At 36.1% G+C, this 25611-nt stretch overlaps 2 protein-coding genes across 2 annotated transcripts; both read right to left on the bottom strand.

Annotated features, from left to right (window-relative positions):
* Nucleotides 1-9389: 9389 nt before the first annotated feature.
* LOC131153942 (uncharacterized) lies at nucleotides 9390-16202 on the bottom strand. Its single transcript, XM_058106388.1, has 2 exons — nucleotides 15953-16202; nucleotides 9390-9706 (listed from the first exon to the last, which is right to left on the bottom strand). The coding sequence occupies exons 1-2, from the start codon at nucleotides 16200-16202 to the stop codon at nucleotides 9390-9392; spliced, it is 567 nt and encodes a 188-aa protein (XP_057962371.1).
* Nucleotides 16203-17837: 1635 nt separating this feature from the next.
* On the bottom strand, nucleotides 17838-25535 carry LOC131154274 (phosphoglycerate mutase-like protein AT74). Its single transcript, XM_058106945.1, has 2 exons — nucleotides 24554-25535; nucleotides 17838-18518 (listed from the first exon to the last, which is right to left on the bottom strand). Exons 1-2 carry the CDS (start codon nucleotides 25002-25004, stop codon nucleotides 18082-18084), a joined length of 888 nt encoding a protein of 295 aa, XP_057962928.1. The 5' UTR covers nucleotides 25005-25535; the 3' UTR covers nucleotides 17838-18081.
* Between the last annotated feature and the right edge of the window lie 76 nt (nucleotides 25536-25611).

The raw sequence follows: 25611 nt of genomic DNA, 5'->3' as shown, positions 1-25611 counted from the left end.
TGTTGATGCTTTCTTTCCACAACTCCATTTTGTTGAGGAGTTTCAACACAACTTCTTTGATGTATAATGCCATTATCACTATAAAATTGAGTCAAAAGAAATTCAGGACCATTATCTGATTGTATTGTTTTGATAGGAACACTAAATTGGGTCATTATCATTTTGCAAAAAATTTTAAGGATAGAAGAAACTTCAGATTTCATCTTGAGCATGTAAACCCAAGTGCAACGTGTATAGTCATCAACAATAGTAAGAAAATATTTGAAACCAGGATAAGAAACAACATTGAAAGGACCTCATATATCACAATGAATCAAATCAAACTTTTTATTTGAACAGGTTTGAGATATAGGAAATGAAAGCTTTCTTTGTTTTTCTAAATGACATACATCACAAACATTTGTAGATTTGAAAGATATGGATGAGTCCAACTATTTAAGAAAGGGTAATCTTGAATTAGAAACATGGCCATATCTGTAATGCCAAGTATCTAACTGAGTTTGAGTAATGGCTGAAGCCAAGAAGGAAGAACGAAACATGGTTTGGTTGTGAGAAGCAGCCTTTGAAGTAGCTTGAGATAAGTGGTACAGTCCATGTTTTTCAAATGCAATCCCAATCATCTTCTTTGTCGATTGGTCCTGTAAAAGACAATGGGAATCAAATAAGGAAGCACAAATATTAGATTGCTTTGTTAGTTTAGAAATAGACAGTAAATTGAATGAAAAACTAGGAACGCATAAAACATCATGTAAAGAAAGTGTGTTTGAAAGACAAATTTTGCCAATGTGTGAAGCTGGAACAGAATTCCCATTTGGCAAATTTATGGAAACATTGATTTTTTTTAGGAGGAGAAGAATATAATAGTGGTGAACATGTCATTTGGTCTGTTGCACCTAAATCCAGAATCCATGAGAATACATTCTACAAAGACGAAGAGGCAGAGTAACAAAAATTTGAGGGATTACCACAAAATTGAGAAGCAGCAATGTTGACAGCAAGTGAAGGTGTTTGGGTGGATATTGAAGATGAAGTAGAATTTGCAAGTGCCAACAATTTATTGAATTCCTCAGAAGTAAAAGAAAACTTTTGATCTTCATTACTATGTTGAGTAGAGATCTCAAATGTTGTTACAGCAGCATGAGCAGTGGGTGGTTTCCTCATTCCTTTTGGTCCAGTCCAACTAGGAGGGTAACCATGAAGCTGAAAACATTTTTCTATTGTATGGCCATTATATCCACAATAAGTGCAGTATAAAGAAGATCTTTTCTTTTTGTCCTTAGAAAATTTCGAAGGAACATATGGCTGAGTATTTTGTTTGGCAATCAAAGCATAAGTATTATTATTGACAACATTATGTAGTTGTCTTTGACTTTCTTCTTGAAGTAGTAAAGAAAATACTTTTGCCATGCTGGGTAATGGTGAAACCATAAGTAATTGACTTCGAATTGGAGCATAGGAATCATTCAGCCCAATCAAAAACTTTAACACATAATCAGATTGCTGTCTAACCAGCAAAAAATCAAACAGGTTGCAAGTACAAGTTGCCATTTTGCCATAGCTACACGTAGGAAATGGTCTGTAGTTAACATACTCATCCCATAATGATTTGAAAGAATTAAAATACTCAATGATTGATAAAGAGCCCTGAGTAATGGAACTTATTGATTTTTCAAGGTGAAATACTCTCGGACCATCACTTCATAAGTATCTTATTTTCAGCTCGTTCCAAAGATCAACAGCAGATGTAACATAGAGAAGACTATTCCTTATTTCCATGGAAATGGAATTCATTAACCATGAGAGAACTAAATTATTTGCATGCAGCCATGCAATATGGAGAGAACACTGATTTATAGGAGGAGCAAGAATCGAACCATTAATGAATGCTGCCTTATTTTTTACTATTAAAGCAATGGTGATTGATCTACTCCATGCAATATAATTATCACCATTAAAGATTTCAGAAACAAGTAATGTACCAGGATTATCACTTGGATGCAAGTAATATGGACTGGATGAATCATTTGAAAGGTTGATCACGCGATAAGAAGTATAAGAGCTAGACCTGGAAAAATGGATAAAAATCCTTTAATCTGAACCGTATCCAATCCGTTTTAACCGACTCATAATTATCCGTTTGCTAAATGAGTCGAATATGAGTTTTCATTTTCATATCCACCCCCTTAGCGGGTCGGGTCAGATTTATCCGGCGGATATCCGCCAACCCGCTTATTAAATACAAACCCAAACCCATAAAAGCCTACTGCCCAGCCCGCTATAGCAGCCCACTGCCCCCAAAGCCCAAAGGCCCAAGTGCTTCACACACACACGGCACGCCCTGCCCCACTCCCAGTCCCAACCCCCAGCCCAGCCCAGGCCATTTATAATGCCAAATTGCCAGCCCCATTCGATTTCAGCCATTCCCATTCCCATTCCCATTCGAAGAGAGCCCTAGCCGGCTAGCCCTCCCTCATCGTCTTCATTTGAGCCTCAGCCTGAGCCAACAGAGACTCGGAGAAGGAGAAAAGAACCAGTCGGTGGCCGCACAAGAACCCTTCTTCTTCGATAGTTTAACCCTTCAAAGCCCTCTGCCCTCCGAGTGTCCGACGACTCTGATCCTTCTTCTTCAACGCTTCGAACTAGCAGCACCTTTATTCAGAACCAGCTGGTCACGGGTGTTCTTCATCTCCTTTATCCAAAGGGGCTTCAGATCTCACTTCTCAGAAGGTAGTCCCGACTCCCGACTCTGAGCTCCAACCGTTCACCATTTTGTTTGTGTCTTCACATGCCGACATTGAAATAATTCTGTCGTAAATCTAATAGTGTTTGTTTAAAATAATTTTAAATGTTTAAGAATGGTGTCCCATTTTTTACAATTTGGATGGGAAGCAATGCCCATTCCTTCAATCTTCACAAAACAATTTACAAATTGTAATGTATCAAATATGATGGAGATTAATATTTTCTTCAGTGGTATAATAATTGATTTGGCACGGTAAATTTTTGGCATCTATTTGATATAATGCTCAGGAGGTGTGAAGAAGTAATAACTGGTCTGTTGGGGTGGGTGCTTGGAAATCATGTTGAGAGATGCAGGGAGATTGATTACACACTAATACAAGGCTAAAGAGTGTTGATCTTCTAGTTGTCATGTATCTCACTTCACAATAATATTGCCTCCTCTTGTTTCTCTTTTCTGATGCCATGCGTATTCTTCCTTTTGATTGTGTCAAGGAAAGTGTACAACCTGCACGACGCCGAATTTGGAGTTTGAGGATGCGCTTAGTTAAGGTTTCGGATACAACTTTTTGTATTAGTTAGGTGTTAGGATATATTTTTAATAAGTGTATGCAAAATATTTTTAAAATATGGGCTTCTGGAAAATAACTAGGGAGTGTTTTTTAGGTCTTCACTCGTTGGGTTCACATTCTCAGATACATAAAAAATGCAAAACATTACCCTTTTGGACTGGTACCCGTACAAGGCTCCCACGAATTAGACCAGTTTTCTGTAGTTGTCCCTTCTATTGGTCAAAATGAGGGCTTTCATAATGCAGTATTGGTTGGGACTCCCTTTCTTGATGCTAAAGAAGTTGTGATTTCATTAATTTATCGTGTTATGTTTTTAATGTCTTGATTGTATAATTGTATAGGGTATTATGCATTTTTTTTGTTTTGTTTTGTTTGTATGGCATACTTTTTTAGTGATTTAATTTGGTTAGAATGTTATCTTTTACTCCAGCTTTTCACCATTTTGTTTGACTAACCTGAAAATCATATTTACTTGCATAGGAATCCTTTTCTAGAATTAGTCTTCCAGGAAAACCCTCATGGAGGAAAAATACCAAATCAGATTGACTACGTGTTTTATCAGTAAAAAAAATCAAATGATCGGTGGTGATGGTTATCTCTTTAAGTACTCAAGTGATTGTATTTGGTAATAATCATGACAAAAGTATGGTGGCATTAATCTTATTTCTCTTTAAATTGTTAAAATTATTACTATTAGCATTAATCCTTTTAACATTTTGAGTTTTTCAAAGGAGAGTTTGTGATATGATAAGAGGAAAAGTACACAAATATAGTAATTCATAAAAAGTACAATGGACTAAGGCAAACTAAGTGTATACCTTTGTCATTTTAAATACTTTGACATGATGACATCTCTGCATTGCTATTGTGGTAGGCCTGCATAGTAGCATTGTTTCTATTTCAAGATGAATTTAATCCTTCGCTGGGCAATGAAAACTTTTAATCCCATTTCTTAATTTTTTGCAGTGCATTATAAGGATTTGAGAAAAAAATGTCTCAATCAGTAGCGAATTCAATTGATCAAAATGATGAAATGAGTGAAGAAGAAGTTCAGTTGCTAGATTCATCAAACACAGAACCTACAAAAGAAACAACTCCATAGGTAAAAAGAGCTAGGAAAAAAACATCTAGTATTTGGACAGATTTTGAGTTGATTGAAAATGGAGATAAACAATATGCGCAATGTAGATATTGTCCTAAGAAATATCTCTACCATAGTAAGAACTGTGGGACATCAAACTTACATTGTCATATAAAAAAATGCATGGGAAAGAAAAATAATGATCTGAAACAAATGCTAATGAGTCAAGGTGATGGAAAGTTGTCTTTGCATACACGAAAACTTGATCAAGCCGTACAACGTAGGAAGTTGGCAATGGCAATTGTGAGACACAATTTGCCCTTTTCTTTTGTTGAGTATGAAGGAATTCATGAATGGGCTTTAGAATTAAATCCAGAGACAAAATTTGTGACAAGAAATACTGCAAAAGCTGATGTTATGAGAGTTTTTTTCAAGGAAAAAGAGCACATTCGTGAGCTTTTATTGAATAATTTTAGTAGAATTTCTCTTACTTCGGACTTATGGACTTCGTTAAATACTGATGGCTATTTATGTTTAACTGCACATTTTGTGGATAAAAATTGGAAGTTTCAGAAGAAAGTATTGAGTTTTTCAAGCATGCCTCCTCCACATACTGGTCTAGCACTTAGTAACAAAGTCATGGACTTATTGGTGAATTGGGGTATAGACAAGAAGCTATTTTCCATAACATTGGACAATGCTTCATCCAATGACTATTTTGTAGAGTTTTTGAAGTCTAATCTGAACTTGAAAAATGCTTTGGTAAGGGAAGGACAATTTTTTCATGTTCGTTGTTGCACTCACATATTGAATCTCATTGTCCAAGATGGCCTAAAATTATCTCATTTTGATGTGGACAAAATACGAGATTATGTCAAATATGTGAAGCATTCACAACATCGAAAGTTTAGATTTCATGAATGTTGTGAAAAGGTGAGAGTGCCATGTGTGAGAGGATTTCGCCAAGATTGTCCTACTAGGTGGAATTCTACTTATATGATGCTTGAAAGTGCTTTATACTATAGAGATGCTATTTGCCAATTCAAGTTTAGTGAGGAGAATTTCAAGTTTTGCCCAAACGATGATGAATGGAAGGAAATTGAGAAGATTGCTAGTTTCTTAAAGGTTTTTTATGACTTGACAAATCTTTTTTCTAGGACATCTTATCCAACTGCAAATTTGTACTTTCAAGGAGTATGGAAGGTACAAGTAACTTTACTTAATGCGGCATCGGGTGATGATGTCTTTTTAAGGAATGTGGCTACTCAAATGCGAGGGAAATTTGACAAATACTGGTTAGATTATAGTAAAATTTTGGCAATGGCTGTTATTCTGGATCCTCGTTTCAAGATACAATTTGTATCTTTTTGTTTAAAAGAAGTGCAACCAATGTCTTGGAAAGATAGAGTAAACAACATCCAGCGTGAGATGCATTCACTTTTTGATGAGTATGTGAAGCACCACTCCCCTTCGACTTCTAAGAAAATGCATTCCTTTGAAGGAACTATTAGTCATGATCGTGGTCATATGACACCTATTGCAACATCAGTTGATGTGACACTAAAAGTAAGATTTTTTTTTAAGTACAACTTTTATTTTACTTTTATTATACATCTATAGAATTTTTATATTTCTATTGTTATATACTTGTTTTTAGGGTTTGAAAGCTTTTGCTAAGGAAGATGAAGAAGCTCCTATGTCAGAACTAGAAATGTTTTATAGAGAGAGGATGATAGATTGTGATAAAGAATTGAATATTTTGGACTTTTGGAGGAGTCATGAATATAGGTATCCGATTCTTTCTCGAATGGCAAGAGATATCTTATCAATTTCAATATCAATATCAACTGTTGCATCGGAATGAGCATTCAGTATTGGAGGAAAAGTGATAAATATGTCATGTAGTTCTCTTACGCCTGATAATGCTGAAACTATCATTTTAACTCGTGATTGGTTGTATAGTCGAGCAGGTATGCTTATTTAATTATATTTCTATGTTATTATAATTACTATGTACTATGCTATATTTATTTATTTATTTATTTATATTTTGAATTTTGAATGCAGTTGAAGATTTTGTAGATAAGGAAGAACTTGCTGAAGATATTGCTCAAGCTGAAAGAGCATGCTCTATTTGACCTTATTTGAATATTACTACGCTAGCACAGGCTGTGCAGCTAGTGTTTCTATTTATCTTTGAAAATTATGTAGTCAATAAATTATTGTTTATTTGTTGTTTTAACTTGTAGTGTTGAATAAATTATTTGTAATTTTTTTTTTTTTTAGTTTGATAACTTGTAACTTTTGAGATGCTAATTAATAAGTTCAATTTATGTTATTCGATTCATAACTTAAATTATATTTTGAACTCTTTCATGATAGGCACACGAGGAGAAGAAGATGAAAGCTTTGATGTCACAAAAGAAAGCATTTCAATTAATTCAAGGCATTCAAATGATTTTTAAGTTATTTGAAGAATGGATTGAGATTTTTTTTAGTTTGTTGATAGTTTTATTTTGAGAGATTCACACGATTTGAAAATAGTTGTATTTAAAAAAACTCACATATTGTAAGAACAATTATAATGTTTAGATTTTAGACTCACACGAGTCACATAGTTTGAGTTTTTATTTTGAGTTGGATTGAAATTAATTTATTATGTTTTATTACTTACAGATTTACTTGCATGAATTAGGAGTTGTTAATTAGTATAAATGATTGAATGATTGATATAGTTACTAAAAAAGTTAATACACAAACTAATTGCAAGTTATCATATACAATTTAAATTATTATGACAAAAATAAATTATTAATAAAATTATATTTGAGAATGGCGGATTATCCGCCCATCCGCCATAAATTATCCGACCCGAAACCGCCTAATCCGCCACTTAAACGAGTCGAATATGGATTATGATTTTTTCACCCGATAATCCACCTTATCCGCCACTGATAAACCGACCCAATCCGCTTTGTCAGGTCTAATGAGAGCTGGTAGAATTTTTAGCAAAAGTCATTTATGAAATTCTTCCAAGAAATGTAAAGGAAATATAAAATTTGCATAACAAAAATCTTTCCTTGTAAAAACAGAGACAATGCCGATTCAATATTCACTGTTCAACTTCTCTGATATAAGAATAATGCCAAGAAATGTCTTTCATCAGCTTCTCTATTCAGCTGCAGACCTTTGGGAATATTCGTACTGAGCAAAATTTAGAGATAAATGCAAAGGCTATGGAAAGATTGTTAAAGAAAAGAAAACAGAGCTCTTGTGGTTTTCTTGAAAAATTGCGAAAGAGAAGTATTTGCTCTGATTCCATGTCAGGCTTTGTATTTGCTGAAAAATACTCTATTTTTATTCAATACAAAATACAAAATACATGGTTGTATTTATACAACACAAGAAACAAGAAAAAGAAAATAACAATTTGACTATCTGAAACAATATTAACTAACTCAGCTGCTCCTCTTCTAACTTAGCCTTAGCTTTTAGCTCCAGCTGTTCAATCCTTGAAGCAATATCCCAACAATTACTATGAAAATAATAATAACTAAAGAACAACAACAACAACAATAATAATAATTATAATAATAATAATAATAATAATAATAATATTAAAACTAATAAAATCACTAATATAGGATTAAAAAATAATATAACACAAAATTAAATAATTTTACATTAGGAATTTTAATTAAAAAAATGACTTATTTTTCATTCCATTATAGAAACAATTGAAAAATACCAAGTGCTCAAAAAATATTGAAGCTGAATTCTTACCATCATTCCATGTTATTAACCAAAAGCAATAACCACATTGCAAAAGCAATTTCATTCCTACTTTGATTCTATTCCTCCCTCAATTCCTTTCCTACTTCAATTTCATTTCGCAAATCAAACGAGAATGTAATGGAATCGAATTTGTTACTTTATTTTGTCACACTCTCCATTCAAATTTTTATTCCAATCTATTCTTACCTCCATTTCGTTCCACGAATCAAACATGGCATAAGATTGAAGAATTTTCAACAAATAGAAATACCATTGTCACTTGATTTCTTCACTCTCCATTCAAAATTCTATTCCAATCTGTTCTTACCTCCATTTCATTCCACGAATCAAAGAAGGCATAACTTCCCATGGATGCAAAAATTTTCAACAAATAGAAATACCATATGAAAAGAAAAATGTTGGGTCTTCGGTAGTTGCGGCGTATCTTTGGCCAGGTAATTCAGGTTCTACTCTTCCTACTCCAAACCTTGCATCCCCAATTGCAGCATAATGTTTAGAATTGATTTGCCAATTACATTGTTTAGAATTTATATGTCAATTAAATTGTTTTATGTGCAAAACTTTCTAATAAAAACTTCAAACAATACAAAAAGTATCTCGAACCATTATCTAAGATAGGATTGTTTTTGTGGCACCAAAAAATGAGTTTAAAATATAATAATCGAGTAAAATGATTAAGCCTAATTTTATTTTTATTGTAACATCTTTGAATTTGCATTTTCTGGTGCGTTCACTATTCTAGTCATATTTATTAATTATTATTTGATCCAGTGACAAAAATGGAACTGCAGTAAATCAAAATATTCATTTGTTATAAGAAGAAGAAGAAGAAGAAGTGGAGGTTAAATTTCCTGGAACTCAGTTTCCATGCATCAAATTGAGAGCATAGAAGTTCATGCTTCTTCCAAGCGATAAACTAGAAGGGAAAATGGGTACTAACTGCTGCTCTGTACTAACACAATAGGTACAAATGCAAGCAAATCATAGCCAAAGCAACCAACAGCCAGGGAAAAAAAATTAAAAATACAACTGAGTATTCTATTCAATCTGTTTCGTTCCACAAGCCTTCACCAGTTCTTTCTCCCAGAATGCTGAATGCATACACTCTTCCAAAAGGGATACTCGATTGACGCATTTCATTTTGCAACATGATCCATATATAGGCATTTGGGGTCCAATCAGACCAGAATCAAAAGCAATGATTAAATATTCTGTATTCTGTCATCTTCCCACCCACATTCGCGAGCACGTTTTTCCCACAATGCCAAAAGCTTACTCTCTTCTGTAAGTGCTGCTTCAGCCCTCTGCCTTGCCCCTTCGCACGTTTCCACCGCAGCATTGCACTTTTCTGCTTCTTTTTGGTAGTGTAAAGAGTTTTTCTTAGCATCCATTATTAATGCCTCGGTATGCTCCAACTCATCTTTGATTACATTTTGCTGTAAACTTAGCTCCTCTGATAGTAAATCTATGATGCCCTTCCCCATCTCATCGTTTGTGTTGGCCTTAAGTTTATCACAATCTGTAGATTCGGTACACAGAAAGTAACATCAAAGTTTCCCATTCTCACAATTTCCATTCTATTGCATCTATTTGCGTGACAGAAATTAAGCTATCGGACAGCACTTTATTAGTTACTTCCTGGAGAAGGGTCTGGGTTCATTGCAGGAGAGCGAAATTAATTTATCGCAGACGGTGATTCGTTTAAAATTTTAAGGGGGCAACGTTTTTCTACAAAGACAAACAGGCATGATGCAAATGAACTGACCTAAATATGAACTTTTAAGATAGTCATGCTCCTGCTACAATGAAAGATTTGGAGCCAATGTAAAAGGAAGACATGATCTTAGAGATCAAGAAAAATTATATCAACTGGGATGAAGATGTGCAAATAAAACATATCAACATTAATTCCTATGAATGAATAATTAAGCAAGAATAGAGCACTGCTCAACAGTGTCTTTGGGACCTTAATATGCTTTGGGTTGCATGTCTTATCAGTACTTCTATTATCATTTTGACATCGCTCTTGTTGTCAAACCACTGAAATAATTCAATGGGTTCATAACTCCACGCTTAATTTTATCAAAAGACACTGTTGGTGTGTGTTCAGTCCCACATTGCCTCTGTGAGCAGTTCCAAAATTAATATAAGATCCTCTTAACTCTCTCTCCTTGATACCTAGGTGACCCGGTATACACCCGACCCGACCTGGACACTCACTCAGCCCGGATCAACCCAAGACCCGGTCCGCAGATATGTATCCGACCCAAATCGATCTAGACCCAGGGCGCCACGTCATCCTTCCATGTCAGTGATGTTGAGCCAGCCGCCACGTCAGCTTGCCATGTCAGCATAGTTGACCAGATTGACTAGGTTTGACCATAACTTTGATTGAGCTTTTCTGAGTCGTTTTGAGTCCGTTTTTCAAACGACTTGAACCATTTCTAAGGTTTTCAACTATTCTGGATCCAACCGTACTATCCATTTGAGCTAATTTCATCTCTAGATCAGCGAATCGAGATGTCGAACGAAAAGAACTCAAAAATCGAAATATTCAATGGCAATAATTTCAGTTTCTGGAATATGAAGATAAAAGATTATTTATTTGGGAAGGAATTGCACTTACTATTGAAGGGTAAGCCAGCATCTATGAACAAGGATGAGTGGGAGTTGCTTGATCGAAAAGCTCTCGGAGCCATCAGAATGACGTTGTCAAAGTCCGTGGCGTTCAATATCAAGCATATATCATCCACCAAGTCTCTGATGGATACGCTCTCTAATATGTACGAGCAGCCTTCAACCGCAGACAAGGTATATCTCATGAAAAGACTATTTACTATGAGCATGTCTGCAAGTGAAAGTTTCAACAGGCATTTGAATAATTTCAATGAGTTGTCGGATCAACTCGCTTCAATCAGGATAACGTTTGATAATGAGATTCGTGCCTTTTTGATTCTTAGTCAGTTGCCCGAAAGTTGGAATGGTATTGTTACTGCAATCAGTAACTCCGTAGAAAAATCAAAGCTAATATACGATGAGGTCGTCAACTTGATTTTGATGGAGGAAATCAGAATGCAGTCGAACCATGACTCCACTTCGAGTTCACCCTTGAACATGGAAAGTCGAGGCAGAGGAAACAAGCATGGACAATCAAACAACCGCGACAGATCTAGGCCCAGGCAATCTAAATCCAGAAATCCCAGAGGTTTTCAGGACACAGGTTCCCATAGCACAAAAATTATTGAGTGTTGGAACTGTGGAAAAACTGGTCATTACAAGAACCAGTACAGAAGTCAAAAGAAAGAATACGAGACGAGGGCAAAGACAAAAGCAAATGTTGCTTCAGAAAATGATGATTTGTTGATCTGCTCTTTGGAGAACAAAAATAAGTCTTGGGTGTTAGACTTTGGAGCTTCATCCCATGCCACTTACGGCAAAGATTGCCTAGAGGAGTATACATCAGGTAATTTCAGTAAAGTATATCTGGGAAATGATCAACCTTGCGACATTACCGGTAAGGGGACAGTGAAGATCAAAATGAATGGGTCAGTATAAAAACTGAGAGATGTCAGGAATATTCCAGACCTAAGGAAGAATTTGATCTCAGTCGGTCAATTGGCAGATGAAGGATATAACACAACCTTCATTGGTGATGAATGGAAGATTTCGAAGGGTGCATTGCCAATTGCTCGAGGTAAGAAAAGCGGTACTCTTTATGTACTCCTGATGTATGTATGTCTGTTACAGTTGCTATAGAAAATGATGATAGCAACTTATGGCATCAATGACTCGGACACCTGGGTAAGAAGGGACTTAGGGTGATACACTCGAAGGGTAAGTTGAGTGATTTACAGTCGGTGAAGATTGACACATGTGAGAATTGCATATTTGGGAAACAGAAGAGAGTCAATTTCCAGACAAACATCAGTACCCCAAAGAAGGAGAGACTTAAGCTAGTCCATTCAAATGTATGGGGACCAACAACCATTTCGTTCACAGGTGGAAAGCATTACTTCATCACGTTTATCTATGATCATTCACGGAAGGTATGGGTTTACTTCCTAAAGTATAAATATGATGTTTTTTATGCTTTTAAAATTTGGAAAGCGATGGTAGAAAACGAAACTGGTTTGAAAATCAAGAAACGGAGCATAGATAACGGTGGTGAGTATGTTGACACCGAGTTCAAGAAATTATGCTATGAGCATGGTATCAGAATGGAAAGAACTGTGCCAGGTATGCCTCAACACAACGGCATAGCCGAGCAAATGAATAGAACGTTGACAGAAAAATTCAAAAGCATACGTATGCAATCAGGCTTGCCAAAGATGTTTTATACAGAAGCAGTCAACACAAACAGCTTATTTGATTAACAGAAGTCCTTCAGTACCATTGGAATATAGTCTACTAGAAGAAGTTTGGAGTAACAAAGAGGTAAGACTTTCACATTTGAAAGTTTTTGGTTGTATTGTATATGTACATATCAATGATCATGTCAGGAATAAGCTGGATCTGAAATCCCGAAAATGCACTTTCATCGATTATGGTGGAGATGAATATGGATACCGAATTTGGGATGATAAAAACAAAAAAGTGATCAGAAGCAAAGATGTGATTTTTGATGAAAATGTGATGTACAAAGATAGACACACAACAGAATCTACAAAGCCTGAAACGACCTTTGTAGATGTGGATGATGTTTTAGAAGGTTTAAGGACACGTCAACAGAACACCAAGAATCTTTAGCAGAATACCGAGATTCCTCAGGCAGAGGAACATGTGGAGCAGATTGTTGCACGACCACCTCCTACTCCAGCTCCGGAGCTTAGGAGATCTACTCGGTCCCATGTACCAAACAGAAGGTATATTGATTACTTACTTCCTACAGATGGAGGAGAGTCCGAATGCTATGATGAAGCATGTTAGGTGGCAAATACGAGCAAGTGGGAGCTTGCGATGAAGGACGAGATGAAGTCCCTCACCTCCAACAGAACGTGGGAACTAGCTGAGTTGCCCAATGGTAAGAAGGCTCTTCACAACAAGTGAGTGTACAGAATCAAAGGGGAGCATGACGGCTCTAGAAGGTACAAGCCTCAGTTGGTAGTCAAAGGTTTCGAACGGAAGGAGGGATTGACTACACCGGCATCTTTGCACCAGTTGTGAAACTGACAGCCATCAGATTAGTCCACAGGAATCAAGCAGACAGGAAGGTGGTGACTACAGAGAAGCTGAAGTTGTGTTCAACTTCAGTTGGTCTTCATGCTTGAAGACATATTTTTTGAGCACATCTTTATTCATGAGGAGGCATCTCCATCTCCAAGTGGGAGATTGTTGTAGCTAGAGACAAGAGATATAGCTGGAGCCAGGCGTGAAGAATTGGCGTTGCAAGCTAGACATTTATCCACCATTTATCTCCATGATTATAACCTCCCAAATTTATAATTTATTGTATTAAATTGTGATTAAATATCAGCCCTATAAATAGAGAGTTGAGGAAGTTGTAATATGTACAAGAGGAGGAAGAGAAGCTTAGAGAGAAGAGAGAGAGGAGGAAGAGAGTGAGAGAGTTGTATTTTTTCCGGGGAATAGTGAATTTGTGGTGTGCTCCGTGGACGTAGGTCGATCTTGACCGAACCACGTTAAATTTCTTGTGTCATATCTTTCTGGTTGCTCACAGGGTCCTAACACTAGGTTTCGAGGATGAGTTCCCTAACATGGTATTAGAGTTTGGCCTTGGGCTGCTTGGCTCCTCTATGGGTTGGACTTATCCTCCCCTCATTCCCCCCCATAGGATCTCCTCGCCTCATTCCCCCCATGGGCTTGAGGGGGAGTGTTGGTATGCGTTCAATCTCACATCGCCTCTGTGAGCAATTTCAAAATCGGTGTAAGATCCTCTTAACCCTCTCTCCTTGATACCTAAGTTTTGAGGATGAGTTCTCTAATAGACACCATGCAAAAGTACTGTAAGAAAATTGATTATGGTATCTAGTTTATGAACTAAATAATAGACGTGATTCCAAACTCTAGGGCAATGACATAAGCATGGGTTGAGACTGCATAAAGCAAAATGATGATTGACGATATGGCACTATATGGCAAAAACGAGTACTTCAACTGACCCGAAGTTTCTGGGACAACATTTGATTGATTATGGTTGAGTGGAAAAGTAAAAGATATCTGATAACTTGAGCAGAACCCATTTTCCTAATCCAGGGCTCTAGAGAAAAATGTACAAACATGTACCTACCGACACATAACCTTTTCATTGCATGTCCTTTCTATGATGTATTTCCTAAATGAGCACACACTACACAATAGAGCTGTGGATTAGGCTGCCTTGAATGAAGGCCCAAGACGAAGTTATGGTGGCTCAAGAGTGAATTCCCCCAATGCAGCAGCTTGGTCCAATAGTTCAGGAAAAAGGGCATGGAGGTTATAGATGCTGAGGAGGTCAGGGTTCAGATGCAGTGCTCTGAATTAGACGGGGTGGCTTGATGTTGATTTCTGTAGAAAATATTATGAGGTCAAGTGTTTTCAGCTATTGCTTTCTGACAGGAGTTTGATGCTCAGGCTACTGTTGGGCAGTTCTTCGTTCTCTGCTAGCTCTTGTTTATATTTTCCTGCAGCCCTATTGTTGAGCTGCTCTCATTTTTTGCTTATATTTCTTGCCTTGGATTTAAATTTGTATGGATTTGTATAGAACTAAATAGAAATTTGGAGCAGTTCTATTTTTTGTGGTCTTTCGGTCTGCTGGAGGTAGTGCTGTACTTAAAATTTCTTGAACTATAATTCCTGTTTCATTTTATTGAAAAAAAAAAACTAAGCAGCATATATAATTTCTAAGCTGAAGTATTTAATTTTCCCCTCACACAATAATGCAGATTTGAAGAACTCATCCAAAAGAAAATCTTTTCCAGTTTTCCTCGAATTATATTCCGGCTTAGTTTGGAAGTTTCAATTTCAATTCTCAAAACCCTCTGGACAAGATGCCAGGACAATTAGTTTGGAAGTTTCAATTTCAATTCTCAAACCCTCTGGACAAGATTCCAGGACAAACTTCAGAATCTGATTTAAGAAAAAATAGTAGATATCATGAACAAGTTAACATCTTTCTTCAATTTTGCTCTTAATGTCATAAGCAATTCATTCGAAGATTCATTTCAATTCTCTTTTTCTATTGTTCATGTGAAATGGGAAGCGTCTCTCCATATTTTTTGACTTGGGGCATGACCTTGCTAAGTCAAGGATGAAATCACATTCTGGTCTCCCCTGATTTCCAGCTCAAACAACAGTCAAACAAAACACATTCTAGGTTATACAATTCAAGAATTTGAGGGGAAAGAAAAGGGAAAACTAAAATAAATCTTTATAAAGTACAGGCTCTGTAAGCACAAATTTTAACCCTAATCAACAATAATCACTTGTTTCTTGTGAGAAAAACAAATGCAGAAAATAATATCCAGTCAGAATCAACAATCAAATAAATTAGGCAACGGTGAAAACATCTCATTCTGTTATAAAATTTCTACTCACACCTCGGCCATCACATTTGAATGAGGCTAGAGTTTTGAGATTTTGACTTAAAAATAAAACAATAATACATTAACCTGCAGTAACTTGTGTATATCCAAGAACGATCTGATATATTTTCAGCCTATCAAAAGGGTCAAAAATATAAAACCAGAGTGCCAAAAGGTAAATTTAAACAAGGCATGAAAACTTCAAAAGCTGACAATCAAGCAAGTTTATCAGAAACAAAACAGACCTTTAAGAGTAACAAGACTAATAATATAAACAGTCAACTGGAATTGAAGCAAGGCCTCACCTAAGGGCATGGAAATGGTGGCCTTTGGAGAACAATCGCAAACACATGAAGGGCATGAAGTTTGAGCAGCTGAATGCTCCTTGAGATGCCAGAACAATGGTGCTCCCAAAATGACACCAGCCAAACAAGCACAACCCCAAACCAACACCAATCTCAGCACCCTATAATTACACATCCGTGAATGAGCCATTTATCCCCCGCATGAAGCAATCTCCAATCTCTTAAAACAAAAGGAACAAACCCCAAATTGCAAGACTGAGGAATACCCAAAATCAAAGCTCAGATACCCGTTTGAAGATTATGTCAAAAACAAGAATTTTTAGTCCAAAGCAATCATAGGAACACTTTATTCTCTTCTATAACTATTCATTTACATACCCAGACATAATTTGCGTATTGTATTATTAGATGAAAAGAGAGTGCGGAAAACAACTCTCATAAAGCACAGAATAAGAAAAACCCACCAGCATCTACTTTCTTGTTTTCCCGAGAAAATTAAAGGAGACCCAGATCCCAAAAAAGGGTAATGAAAAATCAATCTCTTTACAGATAAAAGCAGATTTGTAGTGGGAGAAAAAAAGAGCTTAGAGAGAAACATCCGGCCATAACTTTGGACTGACCAAGGAGTCTATTATGCAGAAGCCTTGATTGATGAATGTGACTCTTCCATGAACGAACCAGCCAAACTGCCATTCTGCCAAGTCCATGGTTGAGTTGGCTATCTATCACGTGCCACATGTGAGTACTGTGTGGGCTCTGGAGTGTCTTCCCATTCTTTGCGTTTTCCTGCATTCCTGGTGAATGGAAAATTGCATATTTGCAGACTGAACACAGAATTTTAATTCAACTAGCATCTGATGGTTTAATTCATGAATCAGAAAGCAAAATGACCAAAACAATTTAAATCAGGTTTAGCTCTTCTCAGCAACTCCCATATTGATCTCAAATCAAACAAGGCACGTTTACAGTAAATTTTTTTTTTTTGTTTTCTGAAAAGTTTAACAAAATTTTCTGTGAAAAATCATTAAAAAAAATTAAAATTATTGATCAAATAAAAGTAGTGATCCATCCATAATCTCAGATTCAGTCACCAAAAGAAATCAAATTCCCAATTTTTTGGAGAAAATATTTCTGTTAAACAAAAAACTTGTAGTGTTCAAATAAAAACTTCTCCCCAAAAATTTAGAAATTAATCCTCTAGTTTTTAGAGTTTATGCTAGATTCTGGGAAAATCTTTTTCAAAGTTTTTTATGTCTTCCAAATTTATTTCTCAAGTTTATTCCACCAAGAATTTTGCACCCCTACCAGCATCAATGCTAGTCGCTACCTCCTCTGCCCTCGTCACCAACCTTCACCACTGTCACCAACATCATCATAATCACTACATGCTGCCACTACCATAACTAGCTGCATGTGTCATTGTTGCCATCCTTGCCGCCACCACTGCTGCCATTGCCACCATCACTTCTGGTTGTCATCATCAGTGCCACCACCTACCGCTACCATCATGGCCACTGCTGCAACCACCACCAGCATCTCCAGCCTTTGCCTCCTGCCACCACCCTTCATCACCACCACCACCACAACAACACTTTCGCTCACAATCATCACCACCACTATTTTTTTACTGTCACTTGATTGGAAAATATTATTTCATTTCAAACAAATGGATGCAATCACTTTATTTTCAAATTTTTCAAAAGGGAGGGGAAACTTTAAAAATGGAGATGAGAAGGTAAAATGAAAAAATATTTCCAAAAATAAGCATGCCTTCAATTTTTAGGATATCAGACTCGATATTTCGTCAACCAATACAAAGAAAGTGTAAAAAAGAAAAAGAATATAATTTCCAACTCACATAAAGCACTCGGTAAAATTACAATCAAGAACAAATTGAGAACAGAATTAGTGAGGAACATTGAATTTGAGCCTTGAATTTAAAATTGTACGCAATCGGACAAAACTTAGCAAAACTATACAAAATTGCTGATTTTGTCCAGATCTACCAATTCTATACTCAAAGCCTCAAAGGTAGGGGATGAACAATTTGCAATCCGATTCCAGGCAGTTTATGCACAGTTATTCAAACGATTTGTATGGTTTGCTTTATCAGTGTTTTCTTCAGCACCATCATCAGAGTCTGCTAGATGATCAAAGAATGCATCAAGGTACCAAGGGCAACCTTCATTCCAATCACCCCTATTTGCACGTGCTCGCCATTTCTGGTCAGCTATCATTTCGGGCGAGAGACCCCATTGTTGCAGTTCTTCATCAGTATGATGTATTGCCAAGCTGTATTCTCCCCCACTTCCTAATTGCATTACTCTGTACTCGCAGTTTCCAAGATTGTTAAGGTCCTCAAATTGCTCGACTGTCCACTTGAACCACTTCATGAGAAAGACACGGGAGGTTAGTCCATGCGACACAATTATAAGATTTAGCTCATGAGTTGGGTCCCGGTGAATTCTGTTCATGTCTATATCCCTCCATAGAGATTCAAGAAAACCTGCAATTTCATTGAGTTCATGACTATGGTAATTTCAATCTTGATAAGCCAAAAAATAAATAAAAGTTTTCACATGGCTCATTTGATTTGCACATGGCGGAAAATGATTCATATAACCAACCCCACTTAGTGGGACTAAAGCTTGGTTTTGTTGTTGTTGTGTTGTTGTTGTTGTTGATGGTTGTATGTCTAAGACAGAAAAATTTTACCCATCAGTTTTAAATGAAAAAGACTGTCCTCGAGCGAAAAAAAAAAAAATAGACAAAACATTGCACCAAACACAGCCAGGGCCAAGGAATCAGATTGCCAATTGTTCGTTCAGAATTTTTGCCAGCTCTGATGTGACCATTTTCAAAAAGATAGATTTCTGGGCCAGCAAAAACTTCATCGGGTAACAGAGACAATATGATCTTGATCTGTATAAATGCTAAGCAACTAAAAAGCATGCAAGAAGTAATTTATGTGATTTAATTCAAATAATATTAGTCTCGAATAGAAATTAAACACCTGAAATTATGCAATGGGCATATTGTAATGCAAGAACAACTTTTGTTTAGAAATTCTCTTCAGGCACCAAAATTTGTTTTTCTATATATTTGGTTCTTATATTCTCGATAATGTTACATTTAACTTCCAAACAAACTTCAAGTAGCTTGGAAAAAACAATATTGAGAAAAAGTGTTCTGAAGTTCCATAGAGGTGCACTGTCATTGAGCAAAGATTTCCAGGGCAAGCCATATTATCCACACCCAACCCCACCCCCAACCCACCCCACCCCCAAAAATAATAATAATAATAATCCCTAAAAATTAAAATTTGGGGAAATTACACCCCCTACGTGTTTTAACCAAAAATCACAGAGTCACCTGTGGTTTTATTATACTCAACTAAGCCAGCTTGTGGTTTCCAAAACTATGAAAAGTTATAACACCTTTAGTTTTTTTGACAGAAACCAATTTATTAGATGAAAAAACTATTTTATAAACAAGAATGCCCTTAAAAAGGATTCAACCGAAGCACAAAAAAATTTTGTACTACGTTTTATTTAAATCCACACAAGATCAAATCTAAGATCCCAAAGAGAGTGGTAATATAATACTAATAAAATTAATTAAAATATATTAATATTAATGAAAAATTGGAAGTTTGCAGGCAGCCAACTTTGTCCCTTACACCCATGTGATTGGAAGAAATTATCAAAGGCAGTGCCTTTGAATTGCAGATAATGGTGGGAGTTCCATTTTATGGTGGATTACATGCAAACATAAATAATATTCACAAATGAGTATAGGGACCAAGGGTGGAATCAGGGCCAAGGGGGGTGCCCATCTGTAAACCTCTAGTTTTTCATCAATATTTAATATATTTTAATTAAATTTTACCTTTCAAAAAAATATTTTAATTAATTATTATTATTATTATATTACTCTCTTACTAAATATTTGGGAGCATGAATTTGGGACCTTGAATTCGATTTTGTATGGATTTGGATAAAACGTAGTACAAAATTGTATTGCACTTTATTCAAATACATTTAAGGGCATTCTCGCATAAAAAACTAGCTTTTTCACCTATAAAAAAAAAACCTAATAGTGTTACAACTTTTAATAGTTTTGGAAACCACAAGGTGGCTTAGTGATCATAATAAAACCACAGGGTGTTTCAGTGATTTTTGGTTAAACCATGGGGGGAGCTTGATGTGATTTTTCCTAAAAATTAGAAACAAAATCCTTTCATATTCAATTTCACTAGTAAAATAAGTGAAGACCTGTCATTATGCAGGCCATTTCTGTCCATGACATGCATAGGTATTATTGTACTCACAGGTAATACCACTAGAATTTGAGTTTGGTGTGTGTGTGTGTGTGTGTGCTTGTGCGCATGTGTGAGAGAGAGAGAGAGAGAGAGAGAGAGAGAGACAGAGGCATCCTCAAAAACAAAGAGCAAAAAGTGAAAGAGCAGCCCTCAAATTCCATTGCAAAGCATTTACAAAAGTATTTCTATAAATGTTTAAAGTTAAGTGCAAAGAAAAATCATTAGGAGAAAAAAAAAATGAAATTTTGTCCCAAACTAAAGCTTGTGGAAGTAACCTAATTCCTATCATTCCACATAAAAAGGTCAAAAGGGCATATCACCATACATCCTTTTTCTTTCTTATTCTCACCAAACCCCCAAAACATTATTTTTAAAATCTCCCATAGTCCCACTGTAGCTAAACAAACCCATGACTCACAGAAAACATCAAATAATTTGGTCCATAACAAATTTTTCCTTGCATTTTGGCCCTGTAGAAAAAGGTGAGCATTAGTTTCTTTCAACAATTTACTCATGACAGCTGCTCTGGACTCCTCACCAAACAAATCACTGGCACTAACTTTGTAAAGACCATAGTCCAAATGAAAAGCCTCAACTTTTAGGGGGCTTTGGCTCCCTGAATGACCTTGTCCAAATGGAAAAGTGAGAAGTGCTCAATGGAGAAATGCCCTAGTGCAGGCTAACTACCTCTGAAACAAGGATAGATAGAGACAAACAAAAGGGAGCTTTGCCCTGTAAATTCATAACCAGCAAAAAGGTTTTATTATGGAATACTTCAATTCAATTTGTTCACTATGAACATGATTAACAGGTCAAACTACCAACACTGGACCCTGGAATGAGAAAAGCAATCTATGAAATGTTGAAGAATTTTTGGGTGGCAGACTACAAAAATATATGTGGTTGTTTTAAGAAATCACACATGCATTTAAATGGTCAAACAAACAATACAGACTTTCAGATTTGAACCCTGGATTGAATGAAGCAATCTATGAAATATCAAAGAATTATTTGTTGGTGGGCAACAAATATATATTTGTTGTTTTCAGAAAACTCACATACACACGCAGAGAGAGTGGAAAAAGTGCCTTCTTACATTATTTCGTTTATATGCATTTTTGCTTCTTAAAATACTTTTCAAGACAACGAAATTGTTAATTGATATGTATTGTTGGCCCATGACCCAATAGCTTAAGCTTTTAGGCTATGTTCTGCTTAACATGGTTTTGGAACCATGGTTGCAAATAGGTATTGGATTTTGTTGACTTGTTGAGTTCAATCCCATTTTGATAATGACAAAACACAAATATCTCATCTGTACGTTTAGTACTTGAACAAGTTTATACTTCAAGTACACACACATGGCAAAGAGGAAGTCGTAAGAAACATAAAGCTCACATATCTTGACCCATTCCATAGAGAATTAAGAGCAAATGAGTGAAGACGTAGTCTTATTTCAATTGTGTTGTTTTGGATTATATTTGTATATGCATACTCACATGATATAGTTGGAAGCTCAAAAATGACATATAGACTGACCTTAAGATGCATATCTTTCATGACATATTCATATGCATTGACCTAGGTTGGATTGGGCTGAATAACAAGCAGCTCATCGACGATTCCCCTGGTCTTGTCGACGAATGCATGAAGGTCTTTGTCGAACGCTCTGATCTCGTCGACGAAAAAATACCGAGAGCTCAAAAATTTTAGACAATCCACCCGTCGATGAACCCATGTTCTCATCAACGAATGAGTGTTGAACACTCGTCGACGAGTCTATGACGCAAACTGACGCCCCAGCACTAAAACGGTCATATTTTTATCATTAAATATATTTTAAATGATACAACGGCCAGAAATCATTTAGGTGCCGAGATTACTTATAAATATCAACCTAAAACCCTAGTTGAACAACTTTTGAACCTCTTGTCAACATTCTATCACATTCAGACATCTTTTGGGCATTCTCTCAGTTTATCAAAGAGCTTTCACACATACATCTTGCAAACATCTTTTGGATTGAGGTTTGATAAAAGCAAGTATTTGATTTGTGTTTTCAAATTATTTCTTCTTTCGTATTCTTTTATTTAATATTTTATTGAGAGAGCAAAAACCCTAGTTTCCCATATAATTGTTTGAAAAATCTTTTGGGAAAAGTTCATTCTAGGACTTTAAATCTTTGAAGCATTCTTGATATTATTTTTATTCAAAGATTTTATATTCTTTTATTCGTGCTAAAAGTTATTTGAAAAAAAACCTAGATCTCCAACACATATTATTTGAAAAATCAATTTTTAGAGACATATTGCATTGGGTGTAGATTTTTGAGAAAACTCATCATACACATTTTTATATACAAAGATCATACATTTTTCATTACATAAATCATATTGAGATCAACACATATTCTCTCTTGAGCTTCAAGTTATATTATGTGAGAATGCTTAGGGCTAATTGTACACATTAGCTTGTTGAGAAGCGTTTGAGTGTATCCAAAAATTGTATTCATCTATTGTATTTGCGGTTCGGTGTGTGAGCCGTGGTGAGGAAGCTATGCCTCAAGTAAGCAGCAAATTTAAAGGAGGAAGTTATGCCTCTTGTAAGCAGCGGATTAGGAGAAAGTTACGCCTCTTGTAAGCAGCGGATTGTAAATAGGAAGTTCCGTCTCAATTTAAGGAACAGAATAGTGGAACCATTGGGTGTTTTGCCCAAGACGAGAACATAGGCTAGGTTTGGCCGAACCTCGTTAAAAATTTAGTGTCTACGCTCTCTCTCTATCTCTCTTTACAATTCCGCACTTATATTTATTTGATCTTCTGTGCATGTTTTAAATATTGGCATGTCTAAATATCTAAAATACTTGAGATTGATTGAGTAATACTAAGATTAAAGATAGGGCATATGAATCCACAGATTGAATTGATTAAGTTGTGTAATACTGAAATCTGTGTATCTACAAAATTGTGCTTGTATGATTGGATTTTTTAAATTAGGGATTAAGAGACCGAAATATTTTTAAAATACCCAATTTCCCCCCCCCCCCCCCTCTCTCTCGGGACATAAATTCACAGATTCAATGCTTGAAATTGTTAACTTATCTCAAATTTGGTATTATTTTCCCATAATGAGTGTTTTATGTTATTTGTTTGACTCTCCATCTGCAACCAAGACACACATACAAGGTAAGTGTTAACTGTTAAGGCTCAACATATGTTATTGCCTGCAACCTACTAGGTTGGTATTTTAGGTTAAGTGGTGACTTAACAGCAAGCTTTTCAGTTTTATTTATGTATACATTCTTTTAGTTGGACTCAGCATCAGTGGGTATCATGACGCCACAGATCGACAGATGGTTTATAATACCAATACACGACCAAAACAGTTTTACTTTTACCAGCCAATTCTGATTAATAAGAAACTGCATTTACAATATTGGGATTAGGTAAATTACTTGGTCAGTTGGTCTTAAATCTTCATAGATTTCTGCTATTTTCTGTACTTTAGTTTCCCGTTCTTGCACACACACCAAAAGTTTAACTATCTCATTTACAAAAGTTTAGCTTGTAATTTGTAATGTGTCTAGTCAACATTTCACTTTTTAGCTTCAAGTTGAAGTTTTTCTTTTGCACTATATCACTGACCTGTGAAGGCTCTTTCCTGGTTAATTTCAAATAAGGTTTAAAAAGACATTCAGTTTAAACCTCAAATTACATCTTTTCTTAGCTTCTAAAAGTAACAATTAAAAACAAATCTTACAAAAGCAGGCAATGAAATTCCCAATAGCAAGCCAAATGCTACTGAAGCCTTTTCTTTCGAATGCACAAAAGAGAGTAATAGCTGCAAAGAAGCCATGACGAGTGCTGCTCTAGTTTTCAAAGTAGAACCTGCTCTAGCAATATCAATGAGTCTAACCAGTTATGAGCATGATTTGTAAGTACACATGTAGGCCTATTTGCCATTATGGATGAATCTAGCCATCGAAAAAACCTCTCTGATTCTTCAATGCCTATGTATAATCCGTGTAATTTTGCTTCCCAGCAAATGGACAATTCAACATTTAACAGCCCAATGCTACAATTTTTTTCAAACAAAACCAATACAACACAAAACCAACACATCTAAATCCTCATCAATCCAGCATTTTAACTAAAAATGATTCTGAAAACATCAAAAACAAAAACAAAGACAGAAAATGGAAATGTTTTGAGAAAACTTACTTGAAACACGATCATACACATCCGCAGCAGATTCTCCTTCTGGGAATCTGTAGAAGAACCTCCCAAACCTTTGCCTCGTCTCCTTGACCAACTTCATCCTCTCCTCCACCTGAAAGTTCCCAAAGTCCTGTTCCCTCACCCTGCATTCCTCTCTAACCCCTATCACCCTCTTCTTCGAGAACGACCGTCCGATCTCCCGAAGCGTCGATCGGGTCCGCTCATAGGGCGACACGTAGAAGTAGACCCTCGCGCTCTCGCATCCGCCGTCGCCAAATATAACCCGCCGGAGCCCCTCACCGGTGAGCCTGGCTTGGGCTAAACCTTGCTGGGTCAGCGGGATTTTGTGGTCTGGAGTGGTGGTGTAGGCTGCCCCATCTAGATTACCCTGGCTCTCTCCATGCCTCACCAAGATTATCCTCTTTGGCAGAGCCTTGTTTTGGGGGTTCACCATAACTCTCTTATCTCCTCCCTCTTCCTCTTTCTCTCTCTCCCTCTCCCTCTGTACCTATCCCTGTCTTCTTCCCTGTTATGGGTTGCCTTTATATAGGGAAAAATGGCGAAATTTTACTTCTGCTACACTCTTTTGACAGATAATGGCGGTCTGGACTCCGGAATTGGATCTATACCCACAAATGTTCTTCTTTTGACTTCAGATTTGTACACGAGAACTCAATGCTTCATGATTTTCTAAAATATTCTTGGTGTCTTGGTGGGGGCATCTAGATGCCAACCCTATGTTCAAACTTCAAATCCAACCCTCCGTGCGTCACATTAGATAAAGGATAACAGAATTATCTCCTTAATTGAAAGCAATGCTATCTCATACTTTTATTCATGATTATGGAGTTGAATGTTCACCAATTTCATCATTATATCCTCCATTGAAAGTTCTCCTATCTAATACTTTGTGAAATTTCGATCTGAAAGTTCCCCATTTCTTATTTTATTAATTAATTTTGAAGTTTTCTAGTAGGAAAAATATAAAAGAGAAGAGTACTTCTAACATTTTGATAAATAATTAAATGTACCGCGTTATGTACGGAAAAATTTTAAATAAC

Source organism: Malania oleifera, chromosome 4 (genome assembly GCF_029873635.1).
Source record: "Malania oleifera isolate guangnan ecotype guangnan chromosome 4, ASM2987363v1, whole genome shotgun sequence".
NCBI classification, from domain to species: domain Eukaryota; kingdom Viridiplantae; phylum Streptophyta; class Magnoliopsida; order Santalales; family Ximeniaceae; genus Malania; species Malania oleifera.
The sequence above is the reverse complement of the archived record's forward strand: the minus strand, read 5'-3'. Positions and strand labels throughout refer to the sequence as shown.